Source organism: Sycon ciliatum, chromosome 2 (genome assembly GCF_964019385.1).
Source record: "Sycon ciliatum chromosome 2, ocSycCili1.1, whole genome shotgun sequence".
Taxonomy (NCBI): Eukaryota; Metazoa; Porifera; class Calcarea; order Leucosolenida; family Sycettidae; genus Sycon; species Sycon ciliatum.
The window spans coordinates 47,703,786-47,724,311 of record NC_088644.1 but is presented as its reverse complement, the minus strand read 5'-3'; the positions used below and the strand labels follow the sequence as shown (position 1 = coordinate 47,724,311).

Sequence of the window (20,526 nt, the reverse complement as noted above, 5' to 3'; positions counted from 1 at the left end):
AACAGGGAGGATGTGCATGTTTTTGCATAGATGTGTGTCCGCTCTCTTATCTGAACATACTCCTCATCCGAACACCCTGGAGACAGCATCTTCGTCACACTCGCTGGACATGGGCGATGGACAGCCGCTGATGAAACCATCTCCGCAATATCGAGTGCTGTTCGTGATACAATATTATAGTTTCATTTACCTTTCAGTATTAGTTTGTTTCGTTTTGTTATAAAATGAAGTTGAAGACACCACTGCAGCTGTACTTCTGGTTGATAAATATGGTGGTAAAGACACACCTGGCAGTATGGCGGTAAACACACGCCTGCCCACACACGCTCTCTAGGCTGCAAAGTTCTGGCACAGAGCTCTCCTTCTCACCACCACCACCATCAGTTCGTTTTGTTATGATTGAAATATTCGGCGAGGAGACAAAACCATAGTATTGAAATGAAGACTGTAAACGCGCTCATCAGCAGTCACAATCTAACACTAGCAGTTGAGATACGATTCAAACCTTTTCTTCTGACATTGTGATGATTTCTTGGTTTATTCACCCAGTTCAGTTATTATTTTAACTTATTACTTGGTGCAACTTTGTTGCTATGTTGTGTATGATTTCGCCTTTCTTTATTTCGTACTTACTTTTGAAGTAGCACCTTTAGGCGTTATTATTTTCTTAGATGACATAGTTCTGTGAACTCTGTCGTTGTTCTGGCACAGTGCCACAATATTTCTCCCTGCTATTTGTTTGTCTATTTCATACTGTCTTTTGTAACGCTACTCTGTTGATAGAGACTACAGAGTTTGCCTCTGGGGCCTCGATTGGTTCCGCATGCATGCACTGATGTTGTGCCTCGTGCTAGCTATTGGTCTGTTTTTCTTGACCCTTGTCGTGTTGTCTATTGTTTTTTTTTTTTTTTTTATTTTTATTTTTTTTTATTTTTTATTGGGAACACAGCCCTACAAAGAGACATGTGGAGACAAACACAAGACAAGACACAGGGGATGTAGGGACGACGTGCCGATGTACAGGAAGCAACTCGACCGACCAGGGGTCTCGGCGTTAGCGTTGCAACCTGGCATCGAAAAAAAAGGGGGGGGGGGTGCATGGTCAGGTAGCAAAAATAATAATTTGGTGCGAGAAAGGGGCGCTAGTATTGCACCAAATAATAATTATAAATACGTGTAATGACTAAACCAGAAGGGAAAATGAAGAAAGAGAACAATAATCATAACAAGCAAGTAGTAGTAGAGAGGTAAATACTAAATGGGTCTCAAATCTCAATATCATCGTCACAGATACTGTGTGGACCACAGCCATCTCTTTCGGATTAGATCCTTACATACGTTGACCTTGAAGGTTTGGAGGCGTCTTGAATGAGGCTCGTGAAGCAGGAGGTCCGCAGGCAGGTTGTTCCAGGGTGTGATGGCGAAGAAGGGGAAGGATCGCGTTGGCTGTCCCTTTCCCATCTCCATTCAGCGTGTGCGAATCTGTGGGCATTTATCCTTTGGAAATTGCTGACATTGACGCGGAAATGTGATTAGTAATAATACGAAGTAATAATAATAATTTTCTTTGAAGAGTCGACGAGGAGACAGAAGTTTTAGAATGGCAATGAATAAGATAGAGAGCGCGGTCAGTCAAAAAAAAAAAAGAAGATTATGACACAGCACTCCCACTCTTTCCTTAGCACCGTAGCTGCATTGTGCGCTTGATTGTTTCTTTTTTCGCCCTCTCTTGTGGGAGAACTGGAACTGTCTATTCTCTCTACCACCCCTCTTAGCCCAACACAACACGCCCGCGCAAACGGCAGCCTCTTGGTGGAAATGTATAAATATGAAAATGCAAGTTGGCAATGGAGAGAGAACAAGAAAAGAACAACAAGAACACAAAATCCCCAGCACTTTGGCCAGGAAAAGACACGTCTAACATGGCATCCAAAACGGCATTACACACGTGTTTTATCACACTTGTTTTTACTTTGTTCATTCACTAAAATATCAACTTGTTTCATTCTTTGATATTCTTTGTTCACCACTCACGGATGTACTCTGACTGATGACCATCGCAAGAAAACGTTCTTAGAGACAGCCAATCGTTCCTGGATGTTGTGTGTATGAGTCGCTGCATGATAACATAGAAGGACTGAGCAGTTTATCTTATTCATTGCATATTCACTGGGTGAAACTATTATTATTTTTCGCACCAAGTTATTATTTTTGTGGTATTTCCTAGCTTCCGTTTGTTTTGCAGTCTTCTCGTGCAACAACACCCCCCCCCCCCATTTTTCGATGCCTAGTTGCAACGCTGACGCCGAGACCTCTGGTCGGTTGAGTTGCTCCCAGCACATCGGCACGTCGTCCCTACATCCCCTATGTCTTGTTCTTTCCTTTTCCGTTCTCATGTTTTCCGGTTGGGCTGTGTTAATACGAGTAGAAAAGAAGAAGAAGAAAAAGACAGCCTCGTGCCCCGAGGGGTGCGGATAATCGGCACTTCTGGACTGTATATGTCTATCTCTGTGATGATATTGTTACTCATACTTTGAGTACACGTAGCACCAGGCAGTGGTGATGCGAACACTGCACAAAAGGCAGCACCGTTACACACTCATAAAGTACCACAGGATGAGCTTGGCGTTCATTGTTGTGGTATTGCTACTTGTATTGCGGCATCGGAATCTCTTGCTTCTGGAAGTTTGCTCAACATCTTTGTGTCTGGTGATGTCATCCTGGGTCTCTTCCCCCCCTTTTTTGTGTACAGAACCTATCAATTTCATAATCAACGGACAAGAGGCATCGTCCCTGAAGTTTCTGAAAACTTTAGACCTGGCTCGATTCGGCGAACAGTACACGTACATTGCAATGGAGTGGAATCGGTCGCCCAACGTAAGACGAACACCAACTCTTTGTTGCCTATCGTCTTTGAGTTCTGCTTGAGTGCAAGACAAAATGAAGTTTAAAAGTAACTATAGCGTTTCTAGCTTTTCTGGGGGAATTATGATTTCGAAAGCTTTGTTTCAATAGCTCGCCATTCCACTACAAAAAAAAAAAGATGATAGTAGTAGTAGTAGTAGTATTTATTATTTTACTAGGGCAATCCCCACAGACTGTGAGTCTTTTTACAGGGTACCCTAGGTAAGTGCGTGAAATAGAGCTGAATGAAGAAAGCCGTAAGTGCGTGAAATAGAGCAAAGAAAAAAGAAAACGGTGGCTGCATACTGTGCCATTATGTGTTGCAAAAGAGGCTGCGAAGAGGAGGATGATACAGTCATGAACTGGTGAGAAACACTACTTCGAAGTACGTCTATGCCACCGGGGGTTGTGTTGGGGAGCAGAGTGAACATGTGCACCAGTGCTGCAAAGCCATGTGGCCTTTCACGGGTTGTCATGTCAGCACTACTATGGGCACCAACACGTTTGTCAGGGAGTTAAACTACTGTAAGGCCAGGAATGTTAACGAACATTTAATTCTAACGAGTTAACGAAATTGAAAGAATCGTTAACATTTGAAGTCGTTATGTACACAACGATATGTACATGTACAGTCATTTGCCGGTTTTGAGACGGAATTCGTTAGAATTTCACCTCGCTAAACCCACAAAAATCCGGCGATCGTTAACTTTAATTGACGTTAAGAAATCTGGTCTAACAGTATGTACATGTACTCCCCCCCGGCAGACAATTGTGATAATATTAATCTTCCGTCTATCTATGCTCAGTTGCTCATCCAAACTGAACCTTTGACCGTCCTCTGTGCTGTCCCAGGAAACGGTGGACTACAATATGTACTTTGTCTCGGACAACACTACAGTATTGGAGACACCCAGGGCGAACACACCATTGGTGGGCTGTGTGCCTTCCACCAACTACACGTGTAAGTAATCACTAGCTTGTTGCCACCGCTGCCATCGTCGTCGTCGTCGTCGCGAAAAAGGGAAAAATCTGAAGAAAAAATGAATATCACCACCAGGAATCGAACCAGGATAATAATAATAGTATGATACTATTTTTCAATGCGTCCCACTCGCCTGTGGATTCACCGGATGTGTGAGTTACGAAGTCTGAAGAAAATATTGAACGGTCTCTGCTGGGATGACGGCTACACCATAGCTCAGTGCATGGTTAGAGCATCGCTGGCTACAAGCGAGGGTCCCTCGTTCGAGTCAATTTATTCTTCAGACTTTTCCTGTTTGCGTCTTTCCCTCAAACTAGCAAAAAAGTGTTGTGTATTTTTCTCTGTTGTTTACCTACCAACATATTTAACATCCATATACTGGTATAATGATGCATGGCCCCACCTTTGGCGGCTGGATGCTAGCCCGGTGGGTGCCAATTTCCGGCCTTCGACCGTATGCTGATGGTTTGACTTCCTGCCATGGAGTAGTAAAATATCTACTACTCACCGCATTCTACCTCACGGAAGACCACTGCATGCCGTTTCCACCCCCAGTGGCCCTCGGCACCGGAATGGCCCCTGCACGAGCCACGGAATGAACTCGCGCCAAAACTGCCCCTCACGTGAGCAAATCACCATGGGTACTCATGGCACGGCACTCATGGTAGCATAGTGGAAGTCGGCCCTAATGGCAGGTTTGACTGTATCAGAACGACCTAGGCTACGACACAGTTCTTCCCCTCACCCCAGTACTGCACTTGGCAGCATTCTTTCGATTTGGGAGCCTCACAATTTCTGTGGGACTTGACATATTGCTGCAATGCCAACCTCCTCGTATTCACAAGCTCCTCACATATGCCCTAGTACCCTGGAGACCTAAATGAGGTTTTTCAAGCGAAATGAAGAGAAAACCCATGATACTGCATCAAACCGTAATTATACTTTGACTTTCAATGTATCTTGTCTCACCTTCACCCAGCCTTCAGGATGTCATTACCTTGCACTGGCAAATCGGATGAAGCCATAGCATTCGAAGCCTACCTCAACTACAATATCACCTCGTACCCGTACACCGTCGACAACTTCAAAGCAAATCTGAACCACTTGGAGTGCAGTGATCGCCAGGGCAACATGACCGGTGGTCATGTGACCAATGGTAGCACGGTGCTGTCCATGGTAAAAATCTGTGCACGTAAGTCTATCTGCATTGTTTGCAATGTTTGCTCTTGCCCAAGACATGAGGTAGCCAAGACGATATCAGTGTGAAAGCATGATAGGTTTCTCTACACTGGCATGGTAGCTCCAACTCTGTCACAACCAGGCATCCCTAAGGACACACATGCGGAGACACACACACACACACACACACACAAAACATACACATAGCGTAACATACACACACACATGCACACGCCCGCACACACACACACACACACACACACACACACACACACACACACACACACACACACACACACACACACACACACTTGTACTTGTACTTGTTGCTCACTGCCAAAACTGGTCACGTGGGTCTCCCCGGGAGAGGGAGAGAGACTGAAAAGGAATCTTGGAAAGATGATTCAACTGGCTATTGAACCGCCCAACGGGTGACACCCCCTGAAATCCCCAAAACTCTGGGTGGACTTGAAAATGGTCCCACTTATGGGCTCACCACACCTCAGTAAGTGGGTGAGGACAAGGTGCAGAAAAAGGATTGACGGCATCAGGGTATCCGTCCTGGGATCCAACTGCAGTTACCCCTGCCCCCAGTGAAGGTAATACTTGCTACTAGTGTGGGTGGCTAAGTCAGAGTGGATCTGATATAAGCGTCATATATATAAGCACACACACACACACACACACACACACACACACACACACACACACACACACACACACACACACACACACACACACACACACACACACACACACACACACACACACACACACACACACACTACACACACACACACACACACATACACACACACATACACACACACACACACACACACACACAAACACACACACACACACAAACACATACACACACACACATACAAACACACATGATAGCACACACAATCAGACACGCAACTCTCTATGGCCGTGTACAACCAAGGTATGCCACTGCCTAAATGAGGTTCAACACCCCGCAGACTTTTCCCAGTATCATTATTTCATTCTTCATTCTTCAATCGTCACTTATTCAACCTAGTGATATGCAAGGTTCAGGGTTTGTCTATTTGTTACACTGAGATATTAATTTTATGCTGCATTTTGTAACCAGAACTTGCAGAAGATCAAGCATTGAAACGTAACTACGCTGTGCTCACGTGTTTTTTTTCTCGAAATCTGTCTTGCTGTGGCCACAACACCATCAGTGATAGGTGGCGACGGTAATGAGGACGCAGGGCTCTCAACGCCGGAGCTGGCTGGCATCATTGCCGGTTCCGTTATCTTTCTGGTTGTAGTCATACTGCTCATTCAGACCATAGTCCAATGTCAAAGAGAAAAGACGCGTGCAGCGCTGGCCGACGCCAGGAGACAGCGCATTGAGTCCGTGGTGACACGAGGCAGGTATCATACTCGCATAGTGCCGTGTTCAGCCATACTGGTCGGGTACGAGATTGGCAAAGGTGAGAGATACTTCTCCATGTTTCAGTGCACAGAGACAAATCAAGATAACCGTGACTTTGGCCGTTTGAGCTGCAATTATTTTGCCCGATTTAATCCGGGATGGGGCAATAAAGGATGTCTTGATCCAGGGACGAATTTACTGTTATTTTTTTGCATAGCAGTTTTTGTTACTTGACGGCGCAAGCTAGGCATGGGTAGCCTGTATGTATCGCAGTTTTCTGCTAGTCGCGGTGATTTTTGAGCAGCAGTAGATCGATTTTGCATAGCAAACTGCGATGCGATACCGGATAAATTCATCCCTGTCAGATCCTTCTTGGTGGTGATTCGTTCACGAAACTGTGAACAGTACCCTGGCTGACTCTCACAGGAACTGTCACATGATATCATGATGATGATGGATAGCAGTGGTGAGTCAGTCAAGGGACGAGTCAAGTCGGCGGAGAATTGCGAGCTCCAGTGTGGGGAGAAATTACTTTCCTATAAAATTATCGCCGAAAGCTATATCACAAATTCGTCCTGAAACCATGGCAAAGAAGAGGGTGTTTCTCGCTCCCCATATAGTGGCACACACGTAGACATAGACAGCAATATCGACAACGCACACCTTGAAGGGTAGTTGGCCGAAGCAAGATGTGTATTATTATTATTATCTGCATATTCGCGTCATTGTCAATCAAATGATCGACGATTTCGCTTATGCAGAGTGTGTAGTACTTGTTCCGCAGGACTACACCACGCTAGTCCATAAACATTGAAACTGTGATGGATCGTAACTACACACTGGGTTCTTCGATATAACCAAAACGCAAACGTGCTAAAAAAAAAGAGTGAGTAAAAGCAAAAGTGTACGGTATTATATGTGACCAAAAAGATACAGTGAAAGAAAAGCCTAGCAAAGCATTGCAAGGCACGTTGGTTCGGCTGCACGCTAGTGCAAACATGCAGATCGACAATGTTGGGCGGAAACCAAACACCACAACATTGCCAGAAACTAACTTGTTCACACCTACATACAATCATGAGTCCATACCGTGTCTGGTCTGGTTTGTTATGTTAGCCACCTAGAATGCATTGAACACATGGATTCGATCACACAGACCAATATTATGCTATAGATGAATATCGCAGCACAACTGCAGCGTAGCTAAGGAAAGGTGAATTGCCTAGAGGCAAATGCACAGCTTGTCGCGATAGAACTGCGACCACATAGGTGCAAACTGACAATACTGAAACACCGGCGATGCCACAAAGTGTCTGGCGTGCCCACTACTAGTCTATTGACATGATCTATGGAAAGGCGCCTACACGTCTACCTCAAATGTCTAAGTACCGTGAAAATGGATGAATACAAACCAGCAAAGCGCCATAATGCTGTAGGGCATGCACATAGAATCGGTATGGCTCGTCTAGCCTGCAGTTACCTAAAGTACCATACATGCACAGAACAATGCATCCAATAGTCCGTGTCCAGACACACTATCTAATGTATAGTCAAGGAGAGCCTCGTGAACATCCTCCCCCTCGAATACGCGATGAGTTACCTCGCAGCGTATTCCACTACTACCTAGCTTACAATTTCATGTGTTGTACCTCTATCGGTCTAATCACTGCGTGGCAAAAAGATGTGGTAAACATAAAAATGATAACACTGTGGTGCTTATGTGATATGCCTGCAATGTATGCTGCATCTATTGAACTACTGCTTCTGTCTTACTTGTGTTACCACCATAACTGAATACGTACAGCTCTAGCTGCCATCTTCTCTATGCATCTAGCGGGCAGATCTTGGTGATGGGACGGGTGATTCGCTTCCCGCCGACTTGCACCTCCACAACACGCACGTGACCATCTGGGCCCGGCTTGGTCTCCATGACGCGTCCGAGTGGCCAGTGCCCACGTGGTGCATCCGGTTGCAATACCAAGACGATGTCTCCTGCTGCCACGTCTCTCCGTTCTTTTAGCCACTTCCGTCTCGCGTTGAGAGTCGGCACCCACTCCTTGAGCCAGCGCCGCCAGAACTGCTTCACCACGTCTTGAACTTGCCGCCATCGCTGGTTGGGGTGGAAACCTGTGGTGTCTACGCTTTCTGGGGCGAACTGACCGCCCATCTGACCCGTCAGAAAGTGGTTCGGCGTTAGCGGCGAGCTGTCGTCAGGGCTGGCCGACTGGTACGTGAGCGGTCTGCTGTTCATAAGGCTTTCGGCGTTCGTGAGCGCAGTTGCCAGCATCTCATCCGTCAGGTCAGCATTGCCGAGAACTGCCTTGAGGGCGCGTTTCGCCGCCTTAACCATTACTTCGTGGACTCCGCCGAAATGCGGGGCTAGCGGCGGGTTGAATTTCCAAGCCACCCCACGGTTGGCCAGGGACTTGAAAACTGCGTCGTTATCCAGAGCCTCCACCAGTTCCCTCAGCTCACGATCGGCTGCCACGAAATTCGTCCCATTATCTGAAATGATCTCCAGCGGTTTTCCACGGCGCGCGACCATCCTTGAGAACGCGTTAAAAAACGAGCTGGCGTCGAGGCCGTAGCTCATCTCGAGGTGTACGGCTCGGGTTAGCAGGCAGGTGAAAACGCAGAGGTAACGTTTGGCTTGGCTGCGTCCCCGCCCTTGTTTCGTTAAGTATGGGCCGCCATAGTCTACCGAGGCTCTAGCGAAGGCTCTCAACGGTGTAGCGAGCCGGACCTTCGGCAACGGCGCCATAACTTGCTCTGCCGTCCTGGCTTTGCGACGTCGGCACACCATGCATTCAGCTTCCCACTGGCGTATCTCCTCTCGGGCAGACTCCAGCCAGAACCGTTCTGTCAATGCCGCGAGCGTCTCGTTCGTGCCACCATGCTGTCGCAGCTCGTGGTGGTGCTTCACGATTAGCGACGTAACTTCATGTTTCCGGGGTAGAATGATCGGGAAGCGCGTGCTGTACGGGAGCCAGTCAGCTAGGCGGGTGCGGCCGTCACAACGTAGTAGGCCATCCTCATCCAGTCGCGGACACATCTTTGCTAACCGCGATGCTGCTGGCAGAGTCTTCCCCTTCTTCAGTGCGCTGATGTCGTCACCAAATGCATCCTGCTGCGCTCCGTAGATGATGGCAAGTTCCGCCGCTTCCAACTCTTGGATGTTTAGCTCTCCGCTGACGCGGTCCCCTTGTCTGCAGTTATTGACGAACCGGTTGATCCATGCCTGAACTCTCACAAGTCTCGTCCAGTTGGAGTAGCGGCTTGGTTGCACGACGGTGATCTGCTGCGTCACGAATGCGCTCTCAGACGCCTGCACAGCTGCCTTGCGAACTTCCGGGTCGTCGCTCAACCCCGAAGTATCCTTTAGCTCCGTGGCTGGCCAGGTTGAGCCGTTGCTCAAAAACGCCGGTCCTTGCCACCATAGGTCTGCGTTGACCAGGTCGTTGACGCAAACTCCTCGTGATGCCAGGTCAGCTGGGTTCTGTCCCGTAGGGACGTAGCGCCACTGTCGCGGTGCGGTACGCTGCTGGATGTAGCTGACGCGATTCGCGACGAATGGTTTGAACCGCCGACTATAGCTACGAATCCAGTGGAGGACCGTCGTGCTATCGCTCCAGAAGGTGACAGTACTAAGTGGCACGTCGAGCACTTTACTCATTCGAGTGGCAACCTGATGGCCGAGAACTGCCGCCATGAGCTCGAGCCGGGGAATGCTGGTAGCGGCGGTAGGCGCGACACGACTCTTCGACACGAGGAATCTGCACTCCGCTGTTCCATCTTCGCGCACACTTCTCGCATACAGAACAACTCCATAGGCTTCGCTGGACGCATCGCAGAATGCATGCAGCTCGAGCTTGCCGGTCGATGCTTCAAATTGACGCGGGACTCGGACGTTGCTGAGCTCGCTCAACTCTTGGAACCATTGCTGGGCTTTATCAACTATCGCGTCGGGAAGTTGCTCGTCCCAGTCGACGCCACTCATCCAGCATTCCTGCATCAGCATCTTGCCTCGAACGACGAACGGCGATATGAAGCCGAGTGGGTCGAATACGGCTGCTGTCCGCTGCAAGAGGTAGCGCTTTGTGATACGCTTGGGCAGATCCGGTTGCTGCACGCGGAACGTGAACTCGTCATCGAGGGCAGACCATGTCACTCCGAGCGTTTTTACCGATGGTAGGTCTCCCACCGTCAGGTCGACATCCGCTGCGCGTTCTTCTTCTGGGATCGTACTCAGCAACGCAGTCGAGTTGGATAACCACTTTCTCGGTCGCATGCTTGCCTTCCCCCACAGCTCCATTAGGTCGTCATGGAGCTTGGTACCGTCGGCGACCGTGGCAGTACTGTCCATCGTATCGTCCATGTACGTACTGTCCAGGATGGCCTCTGCTGCTGATCGGTGGGTATCGACGCTTGCGTCCGCGACTTGGCGGGCGACATACTGAGCCAAGAATGGCGACGCGTTTACACCGAAGACTAAGCGGTTGAACTGGTACTTCTTGACCGGACCATCGGAGGCCGGGTCCTGCCACAAAAAGCGGTGGTACGGCCTGTCCTCGGGGCGTATTGAAACTTGCAGATACATCTCTGCTACGTCGCAGGCAACGGCGATGGGCTTTCTTCGGAACCGGGTGAGAACATCGCAAAGGTCTCGCTGCAACTTCGGGCCGGCGTGGATGGCGTCGTTAAGTGAGATGCCGTGGTAGGAGGCGGCTGCGTCAAACACAATCCGGACCTTAGTTGTCGTCTTCTGTGGCCGCACAATGGCGAAGTGTGGCAGATACCAGCATTGGTCGGTAGGCGCTTCGTCAGTGACGTCGGTGATATATCCTTTCTCGAGGTAATCTTGGATCACTCTGGCGTATGCTCGGGCTACTTGCGGTTCACGTTGCAGTCGTCGACGTGTTGACTCCAGCCGCTTAGTCGCCATATCAACGTTGTTGACTAACTCCGCCTTACGACTGTTCCATGGTATCGATACTTCATACCGGCCGTCTACTAGCCGCGTGGAGTCTTCCACTAATTTCACCGCTGCGGCCTCGTCTGCCGATGTTGGTCCTGGAGCCGCATTGTCCGTCTCGACGCCACAGCTGTCGACCTTCCAGAACTGTTGCAGGGCTTGCTCGACTCCTGCAATTGACTTGTCTCCACCGACGTAGTACGAACGGTTGGGCTGTGGGCCCTGCGTCTGCTTGGAGTTGGGTGCTCTGAGCTTCCCTACGCAGGTCCATCCGAGCGGTGTTAACCTAGCGACAGGTTGCCCAGGTTCACCAATGACGTCACGCGTCGATACGTGCAGCTGGACTTGGTCACTGCCGATCAGCATATCTACAGTGTCGTGTTCTCCCACCGCTGGGAATGGAATCTCCCTCAGGTGCGGGTAGTTACTAGCCTCTTCTAGCCAGTCGACTGCGCGAAGGTCGCCAGTCACGGATTTGTCGGTGGTGTACGCCGTGATCGTCTGCTTCAAGTTGCCATCAACACTCCTCAGCCCGATGTCTACTGGCATAGTCTCGAACGTCTCCAGCTTGCCATTGAGCGTGCTGACCGTCGTCCGTTGGCGTTTGCCACTCAAACCGAGTCGAGTGGCGATACTAGTGTGCACATACGTCACAGTGCTGGCATCGTCCAGCAAAGCGTTGACAGTCACTGACTGCTGGCCGTTGCACAGTGTCACCGGGATTGTCCGTAGAGCTACACGGTCCGTCCGGCGCCCTTGTGCCACATGTGTCGCTGCTTCTGGCTCCCCCTCTGTGACAGTCGTGACCAGTGATGTCTGGGGTGCGGGCTTCTCAGCTTCCGGAGTTGGCTGTGCGCTGCCGGTAACATTGCTGCCATGGAGCAGCGGGTGGTGATGTTTGATGCATCCACTAACCGGGCACTCACGATCACGGGGGCAGTCCTTGCCAGCATGGCCACTGCCCAAGCACCGGAAGCACGCGTTGCTCTGCTTGGCGAGCCGCCAACGCTGATTGACCGACATGACCTTAAATGCCGCACACTTCCACAGGGGATGTGCGCCTTTGCATACTGCACAGTTGACGTCGCTCTTCTGTTGAGCATGATATGCGTGGTTGCGACTAGGCGGAGCACTACGCCTCTGGAACCGGTTATCTCGGGGTGGTTGCTGCTGTTGGGGCGTGGTTTTTACTGCTACGCCGCTCACCGTTTCTGCCGAGATCATCATTAGCTCTGATTCTACTCGTGCCCATTCGAGCAGGGCTTCGACGGACTCTTCTACTTGCCGATCATACCGCCATCGATGGTACTGTGCAAGCACACGTTCGTCGAACTTACGGAGGAGCTTCTGGTAGAACGTACCAGCCTCCAGTTCTGCGGCCCGGCCGCTGTCTTTCAGGTTGATGACTACTACCTCGAGGAGCTCCGTGAATTTCTCGAACTCGGACGCTCTGTTGTAGCCAACCTTACCGAACTGCTCGATTTCTTCTACGTGGATCGCGACACGCCTGCGTTCTCCGCCATACTTCCTGACCAGTAGCGCTTTGGCGGCCTCGTACGCAGCAGGGGAATAGCCTAAGCTATCGATGGAGTCCAGTGGGTCGCCGACTAGGTACTGCCTGAGTTGCAGTAGCTTGTACTCTGGTGCTGCCGGAGATGCGTCTATGCATGCCATGAACGCCGCACGCCAAGACTCGAATTTTCTTTTGTCGCCGTTGAATGTCGGAATGCCGATCTGCTTCAGCTGACGCCATGGTTCCGGTTGGTGAGGTGCCGTCAGTGCACTCTGCGGTTGTGGCATGGTGGTGGACTCTGCAGCAGGTAAGGCTAGACCATGCTGAGTTGTCATGCTTGGTGTCTGTGCGACCATTTGTGGGACGTTGCTATAGGTTGCATAGCTAGGCTGCGTGATGTTGTTGCCTGTCCACATAGGTTGCTGTGTTCCATACTGGTTGGGACTACTGAATTGCATACTTGGCATGGCACTGTAGCTGTTAGCACCATAACTACTACTGCTGTATATGTAGCTTGCACTAGCAGATGCAGGATTCGCACCAGGGGTAGGGTAGATCCTTGGCATAGAAAATGCACTTGCACTGGTCAAGTGCTGCCGAGTGGCAGGCTGTGAATGCGTCGACCTCGCTTTCGATGCCTGCGATGCGTGGGCTGCGATGCCCTGACTTGCCTGATGCTGCCTGCCCGCGGCAGGCCGACTTGCACTGCTAGATTGTGCACTATACGAAGTGCTCGCGGTCGCACGTGTTGTGACTTCTGCTGCACCGCGTGGTTGGCGCGGAGCTTGCGTCTTCGTAGCGGATGTTGCACTTGAGGCGGTCGGCGCCACCACGAGTCCTGCAACTGACGAGGTTTGCGGTACGACACACGAACTCGTGGCGGGTGGCGGAGCTGCCACTGCTGTCTGCGTGACCTGCGGGACTTCTCTCTGAGACTGCTGTTCGTGCTCTGAGGAGATTTGGATTTCTTTCGTTTGATCTCCCCCATCCGCGCTCAGGCCGGTTGGCGTTCGCCTTTCATCACTAGCTTGCGGCCATCCCTGAACTGGTGCGTGGTGCTCCTCGTGAATGGCGGCAGCTACGTTCACGGCATCTCGGGGTCCCTGAATGGATAAATCACTCAGGCTCTGCGAAAGCTGACGCGAGTTCAGCGATCGTCTCTGTAACGGTAAATACGGGCTAGCCCCACGTGTGCGTGCGTCGTATCTACTATCTTGAAACTGAATTGACCTTTCGTCATGCGAACTATCGTGAGGTGCTGCATACAGCCTCCTAGATCTAGGGACGGGGTCTTCTACTGCGCCTCTGCCATACTCAACAATCATAGCCGATGCCTCTGCATATTCTTCTTGCAACTTCTCAAGTTCTCTCAACATCTTCTCTGCCTGACTATTGTTATCCTCCGTGGTGTAAACACTAACGAGCTCGGCAATTACGGATGCAGCTCGTTCGTAACACTCAGTCAACACGGGTGAGCTTGCTACCTGATCAAATGACAACTCACCGGAACTGACCCGACGGAGATCGACGATCAGGGTCCTTCTCGCGTTGGTGAAGTCCGACTTCACTTGCACTTTCAGCGCTCTGAGTTTGCCTGAGTACAGGGCGACCGCCTCTGGTTCACTATCCGAAAGTGACGTACCAGACGCTTGCGATGCCACCTCCTGCTCCGCATCCTCCATGCCTGCAGTGCTCCGATTTTCGGTATCGGACGTGCTCATGACTACAGTTCTCTCTGTAATCAACTTCTACGAAACGCGATAAACCATCCTCTGCTACCATTAATGTTCCGCAGGACTACACCACGCTAGTCCATAAACATTGAAACTGTGATGGATCGTAACTACACACTGGGTTCTTCGATATAACCAAAACGCAAACGTGCTAAAAAAAAAGAGTGAGTAAAAGCAAAAGTGTACGGTATTATATGTGACCAAAAAGATACAGTGAAAGAAAAGCCTAGCAAAGCATTGCAAGGCACGTTGGTTCGGCTGCACGCTAGTGCAAACATGCAGATCGACAATGTTGGGCGGAAACCAAACACCACAACATTGCCAGAAACTAACTTGTTCACACCTACATACAATCATGAGTCCATACCGTGTCTGGTCTGGTTTGTTATGTTAGCCACCTAGAATGCATTGAACACATGGATTCGATCACACAGACCAATATTATGCTATAGATGAATATCGCAGCACAACTGCAGCGTAGCTAAGGAAAGGTGAATTGCCTAGAGGCAAATGCACAGCTTGTCGCGATAGAACTGCGACCACATAGGTGCAAACTGACAATACTGAAACACCGGCGATGCCACAAAGTGTCTGGCGTGCCCACTACTAGTCTATTGACATGATCTATGGAAAGGCGCCTACACGTCTACCTCAAATGTCTAAGTACCGTGAAAATGGATGAATACAAACCAGCAAAGCGCCATAATGCTGTAGGGCATGCACATAGAATCGGTATGGCTCGTCTAGCCTGCAGTTACCTAAAGTACCATACATGCACAGAACAATGCATCCAATAGTCCGTGTCCAGACACACTATCTAATGTATAGTCAAGGAGAGCCTCGTGAACAGTACTGGAGTACTGGAAAACAGTGTTTGTCACCATGTCAGATGTCAATTGCTTCTAATGTTTTGCTGTGACTCTCTCTGCTTGTCAGGGGCGTTTCGACGCGTTTGTATTGGCACTGTTATCCTGGACAACGTCAAGGAGCCAGTACCATGCACCATCAAAACACTGAAAGGTACTACCATGAGACCAGATATTTTAACGTCAATTAAAGTTAACGATCTCCGGATTTTTGTGGGTTAGCCAGGTGAAATTCTAACGAATTCTGCCTCAGAACCAGCAAATGACTGCACATGTACACATCGTTTTGCACATAATGACTTCAAAATGTTAACGATTCTTTCAAATTTGTTAACTCGTTATAATTAAATGTTCGTTAACATTACTGGTGTGCAATAATGATGTAACTCGGATGGTGAGCCAATTAAATAATTGTGAAAAGAAGGTTACGGTGGTGGACAGTTAGTCATAACGCGTAACATTTTGTCCTTCTTCTTTTCACAACATTACTGGTCTTACAGTATTCCAATGTAGAAATAAACATGTGCCTTCAGTATGCTCAATGAAACTGACAACATGCATATCTCTTTGTGCATTTTGAGGCGTGAAGAGGGTAGTGATTTTTGATTGACAAACTTATCAAAATTATTACTTTGAGCACAAGCTATCACTGATGTACTGATTTTTGAAAAGTGGTATTAAGAATGGCCTCATTCGGAGTTCAAGTACCGGTAGCTCCTGTGCAGTTAAGTGTGTTAGAAAGAAAATTGTTTTTATTCTTGTTGAGCTGTACAGCTATCAAAGCAGAAAGTGACATCGACGAGTTCTTGGTAGAGGCGTTCATGCTGAAGGACTTCAGGCATCCAAATGTGTTGCCATTGCTAGCTGTCGCCTTGGACACGAAGAACCTGCCGATGGTGTGTCTGGAACACATGCACTACGGAGACCTACGGACGTACCTGAGGAAAATGGGAGGATCCGCGGCCAACCTTGTCGATGAGGCCAATACCACTGTAAGGAAAAAAAGAAGTGTGGAATAATGATTTTCATATTTACCTGTTCCACGATGAACATTGACTGCCATTGTATTATAGAAACACCGGAAAGCCTTTTGAAGAGCTTCCTGTGCTGGAGTAGTATTGATAAGACATGTCCATTAGATAGAAAAATAATGGATTTGCACAAACCATGGTGATGGGGAGGGGGGGGGGGGCACGTCGTGCACGACCTGCAAGTCATCTATATTGGCACTCTGTGGTATTGCCCAGGGATCAAACGAGGATATTGAGAGTGGTTTGGAGGTGGTCAAACTAATTTTGCCTTCTATACCTTCGAATGCATCGACTCAAGTTTACACAATCAAGAATACACTTCCTTTCATCTATCAAAAGTTTTATTTTCCTTCTCTTCAGGATAGTACAGGGAATAATGGAAAGGTTGAAAGACGTATACCGTAAAGTCGCGGATAAAAGCCGGGCTTATAAGCATGTAAGCCGCTTTCTGCATCAGGCTTTAATGCAAACCAGGCTTGTATGCAAACCAGGCTTGTATGCAAACCATGCTTATATGCACCACTGATATTTTGCCAGGCTTGTATGCACATCTTCTACGCGCGACACGCGTAGATCTACCACTGACTACCGGTATGGCGGCAGTTTTACTATGCACCGTACATAGCACATGCACTCTTGACCTACCCGATCCGCGCTTGCATAGAAGCCAGTCTTCTACGCGCGACAGGCTTGTATGCATTTGACCCGTTAGATTTTCAGGCTTCTATCCGCGATGTGCTTGTATGCAAACCCGGCTTTTATCCGCGACTTCACGGTAACTATATCTCTTTTTTAAAACTGTCGAATCCTATATATAGGATTTTTTGAATTTTCCAATAATCATGGCCATGCTGTCGCCCGGGATAAGTTGCAGTGTGCCTAAATTGTATTGTAACGTGTTAGGGCACTATCAGTAGGTTCTCTTCAGAAGTTTTCAAGAGTACCAGCATTATTGCTTGACTTATAGAGGTGTTTTCCCGGGCCGGCATGTCAGTTTTTTTGACAGATCCATTGTTATAGGGTTTGAGTTAAGAGAAGAGAGGACCATAAGTTTACAACTGAGTTATCGGTTTTGTTCAACACTAGGATTTGAGTGTTGAAATGGATGCAGATGGTGATGGAACTGGCAGGGAAAGTAATATTGAATGTTTAGTATGCCGAATAAGCACACAGATACCATGAATAGATGTCTGTGATTGATTGAGGAGCACTGCCACAGGTTGCCATATCTATCTAGTGCTTCTTAACCGTACTACATCAGAAGTTTCACCCGGAAGATTGGCCAATCGGCTTGAAATTTGGATTATTCCTACAGAAGTGTATGGAAAACAGTTCCAAACACCTCATGAAACCCATTTCATCCTTTTGCATAGGTTGTTTAGCGAAATCCTTTGACCAGAAACCAAATCCTATATGTAGGATTTGCTGGTGATAATTTAAAAGAGATAGATTTTGAAAAAAAGTGTTGTGCAGAGCTCACTGGCTTGTCAGTTTGAGCAGTCAAGCCCGGCACGTTCGGGCCTGGTGTAAATCTGGCCTTGGAAATTTTATTTTTCATGGCTATCAGGTTCGGCTTCATTTTTGTCACGCGGACCACTGTAGCGTGAAGTCTCACTGTACTGCTCATGACACGTGCATGTATTGTTCTTAGTAGATCTGGTCTGTGCATGCTTCTGCAATATCTGTACTGCAGTGTTACTCGCTTCACTGCACATTCCCACGCATGCGCTCGCTCACTGCATCATGCAGTGCATGACGTAGTGCTCATGCGGCCCTTTCCTTTGTGTTCAGTTGTGTTAGAAACAAGTAACGTTGGTTGTTCCTTTTTGCTTACTAAACGATCACTATCAGTGTTTGAGTTGATAATAACAACCTTCCTCTCACAGCCAGTCCTGCTGTTATTATGGTTCTATTATCGGGGATCCGGCCCTGATAACATGGTGCTGTAACCAGGCGTGACAACCTCAGTTCCCGGCCAACTAATTCGAATTTGTTTGTCGTCTTGTCGTGTCGTCGCGGACGCGGACATGGAAAGCCAACTGGTTCGGCAACGTACCAACCTCAAACGACGGTTTACCCGTCTGAGGCAACGTCTAGTCACGGAGCTAGACAAATCTGACCCGTCGTGCCACTACCTATGGGACGATTCGACTACGGCCGAAGCCCTTCTCTCGGAACTGAACGCCATCCAGGCACAAATTCGTGAGGCAGCTGAGCAAGCAGAGGACGATGACCGCCTTAACCGGCTGGACACCTGGGACGCGGATTTCGATGCAGAGGCCGAGATCGTCAGGGATGTCCGCTTCCATATTGCGAAGTTTGCACCGTCTTTGTTGGAGCAGAGCGCTCACCTGGAGCCCGTCATTTCTCCATTGCCAAAGCCCGTGGGAAAGCCTGACGCATCTGGGTCCCATGCTTTGCCTACAACACCGCTTGCTGTCACTGCCAACTCGGGCCTGAGTGACGTTGTACCCTCTGCTACAGTTCTTCCTCATGGATCTGTCGGCAAGTCATGTACGTCTGTTGTTGCCACTGCCCCTGGAGACGGGTCCTTGCTTCCTCGGACGTCTCTTTTACCTAGTGACTCTGACAGTGACTCGGAGTGGTCGACCACCTCCAGTTCGTCTGAGACCAGAGTTACCTCCCATCCTCCAGATCGACCGGTAGTGTCATTCCAGTCACCTGGTGCTGTGCCTCTCGCTACCAGCACACCGCAAGTTCGGCCAAGTGCTTCACCTGCCGCGTCTGCTGGTTCCGTGATGAAGCTGCCCATACAGCTCCCCAAGCTGTCGTTACCGACTTTTGATGGTGATCTGCTCGCTTGGCCAGACTTCTGGGATATGTTCTCCTGTGCCGTGGACTCCCAGGCTATCCCAGAGGTCTCCAAATTTACCTACCTCAAATCGGTCTTGCACGGACGCGCGAGCCGGTTGATCTGTGGCCTCGCCGTTACAGGTGTGAACTACCCGATTGCCGTGGCTGCGCTGAAAGCTGAGTTTGCACGACCGGAATTAATCGTTTCAAAACTGTATACGCAGCTGCAACAGCTCCCCTCAGCTCTGAATACGCCGGCCAGCATTAAGCAAACCCTGGAGCACATTGGGAGCCTCCTCCAACAACTTGAGGCCCAGGGTGAGGTCCTCACTGGCCAACGCCTCATCAGCCAGCAAATCCTGACGAGGTTCCCGATCGAGGTCACCTTCAAAATCGAGGAGTGGCGCCCACTCGACTAGGCCGCGAAGCCATGGGACATTGCAACCCTCCGGCAAGCGTTGAAGCGCTACAGTTGGTTGCAGGATACAGCCCGGCATCGTGCCGACTCCACTGCAACAGTGAATCCAGGTATCCCGGCGCCGCCTATGCCTGGCAGCTCCACAGCAGGCACGGCGAGTGCTCTCCCTGCTACTGTCCACTCACGGCAGGAGCCAGCAGGCCGGCGCCAACGCCGCCCCTGTGTGTTTTGCAGTGCTAGTCACTCGCATGATGAGTGCAAGCAGTACGCGACCGCCACGGCGCGGAAGGAGCGACTCATGCGGCTTCAATGCTGCTTCCGCTGTCTCGGGAAGGGACACCGCAGTGCTGCATGCACGTGAGACGGCAAGTGTCGCCATTGCCTGCAGGCGAACCATCACAACACAGCCATCTGTACCCAGCCTGCTGCCGGTCACGCAAGTGCTGGACGTACACCATCGACGTTTACAACCATTGCATCAGGTCACAGTAGCCCCACGTCCAGTGTCCAGCTGCAAACTGCTACCGTCAACCTCCATCACAGCAACAAGTCTGTTCGCGCTCGGGTTCTCCTTGACACTGGCAGCCAGCGCGCATTTATGACATCTGCTCTGGCTGACACTCTCGCCCTCCCCATGCAACGCACGGAGTATCTGCTGATCTCTACCTTTGCCGGTGCTCAGCCACACCAGCTCGCCACTCCTGTC

At 49.6% G+C, this 20,526-nt stretch overlaps 1 protein-coding gene across 1 annotated transcript in view; it reads left to right on the top strand.

The window, feature by feature from the left end:
• Positions 1-20,526, top strand: part of LOC135810277 (insulin receptor-like) — a 36,620-nt gene that overhangs the window by 1,379 nt on the left and 14,715 nt on the right. Inside the window, exons 2-7 of the mRNA XM_065323759.1 lie at positions 2,753-2,877; positions 3,757-3,865; positions 4,866-5,078; positions 6,277-6,531; positions 15,628-15,711; positions 16,332-16,549. Coding sequence (XP_065179831.1) covers positions 2,753-2,877; positions 3,757-3,865; positions 4,866-5,078; positions 6,277-6,531; positions 15,628-15,711; positions 16,332-16,549 — 1,004 coding nt within the window. The remainder of the gene's footprint in view (positions 1-2,752; positions 2,878-3,756; positions 3,866-4,865; positions 5,079-6,276; positions 6,532-15,627; positions 15,712-16,331; positions 16,550-20,526) is intronic.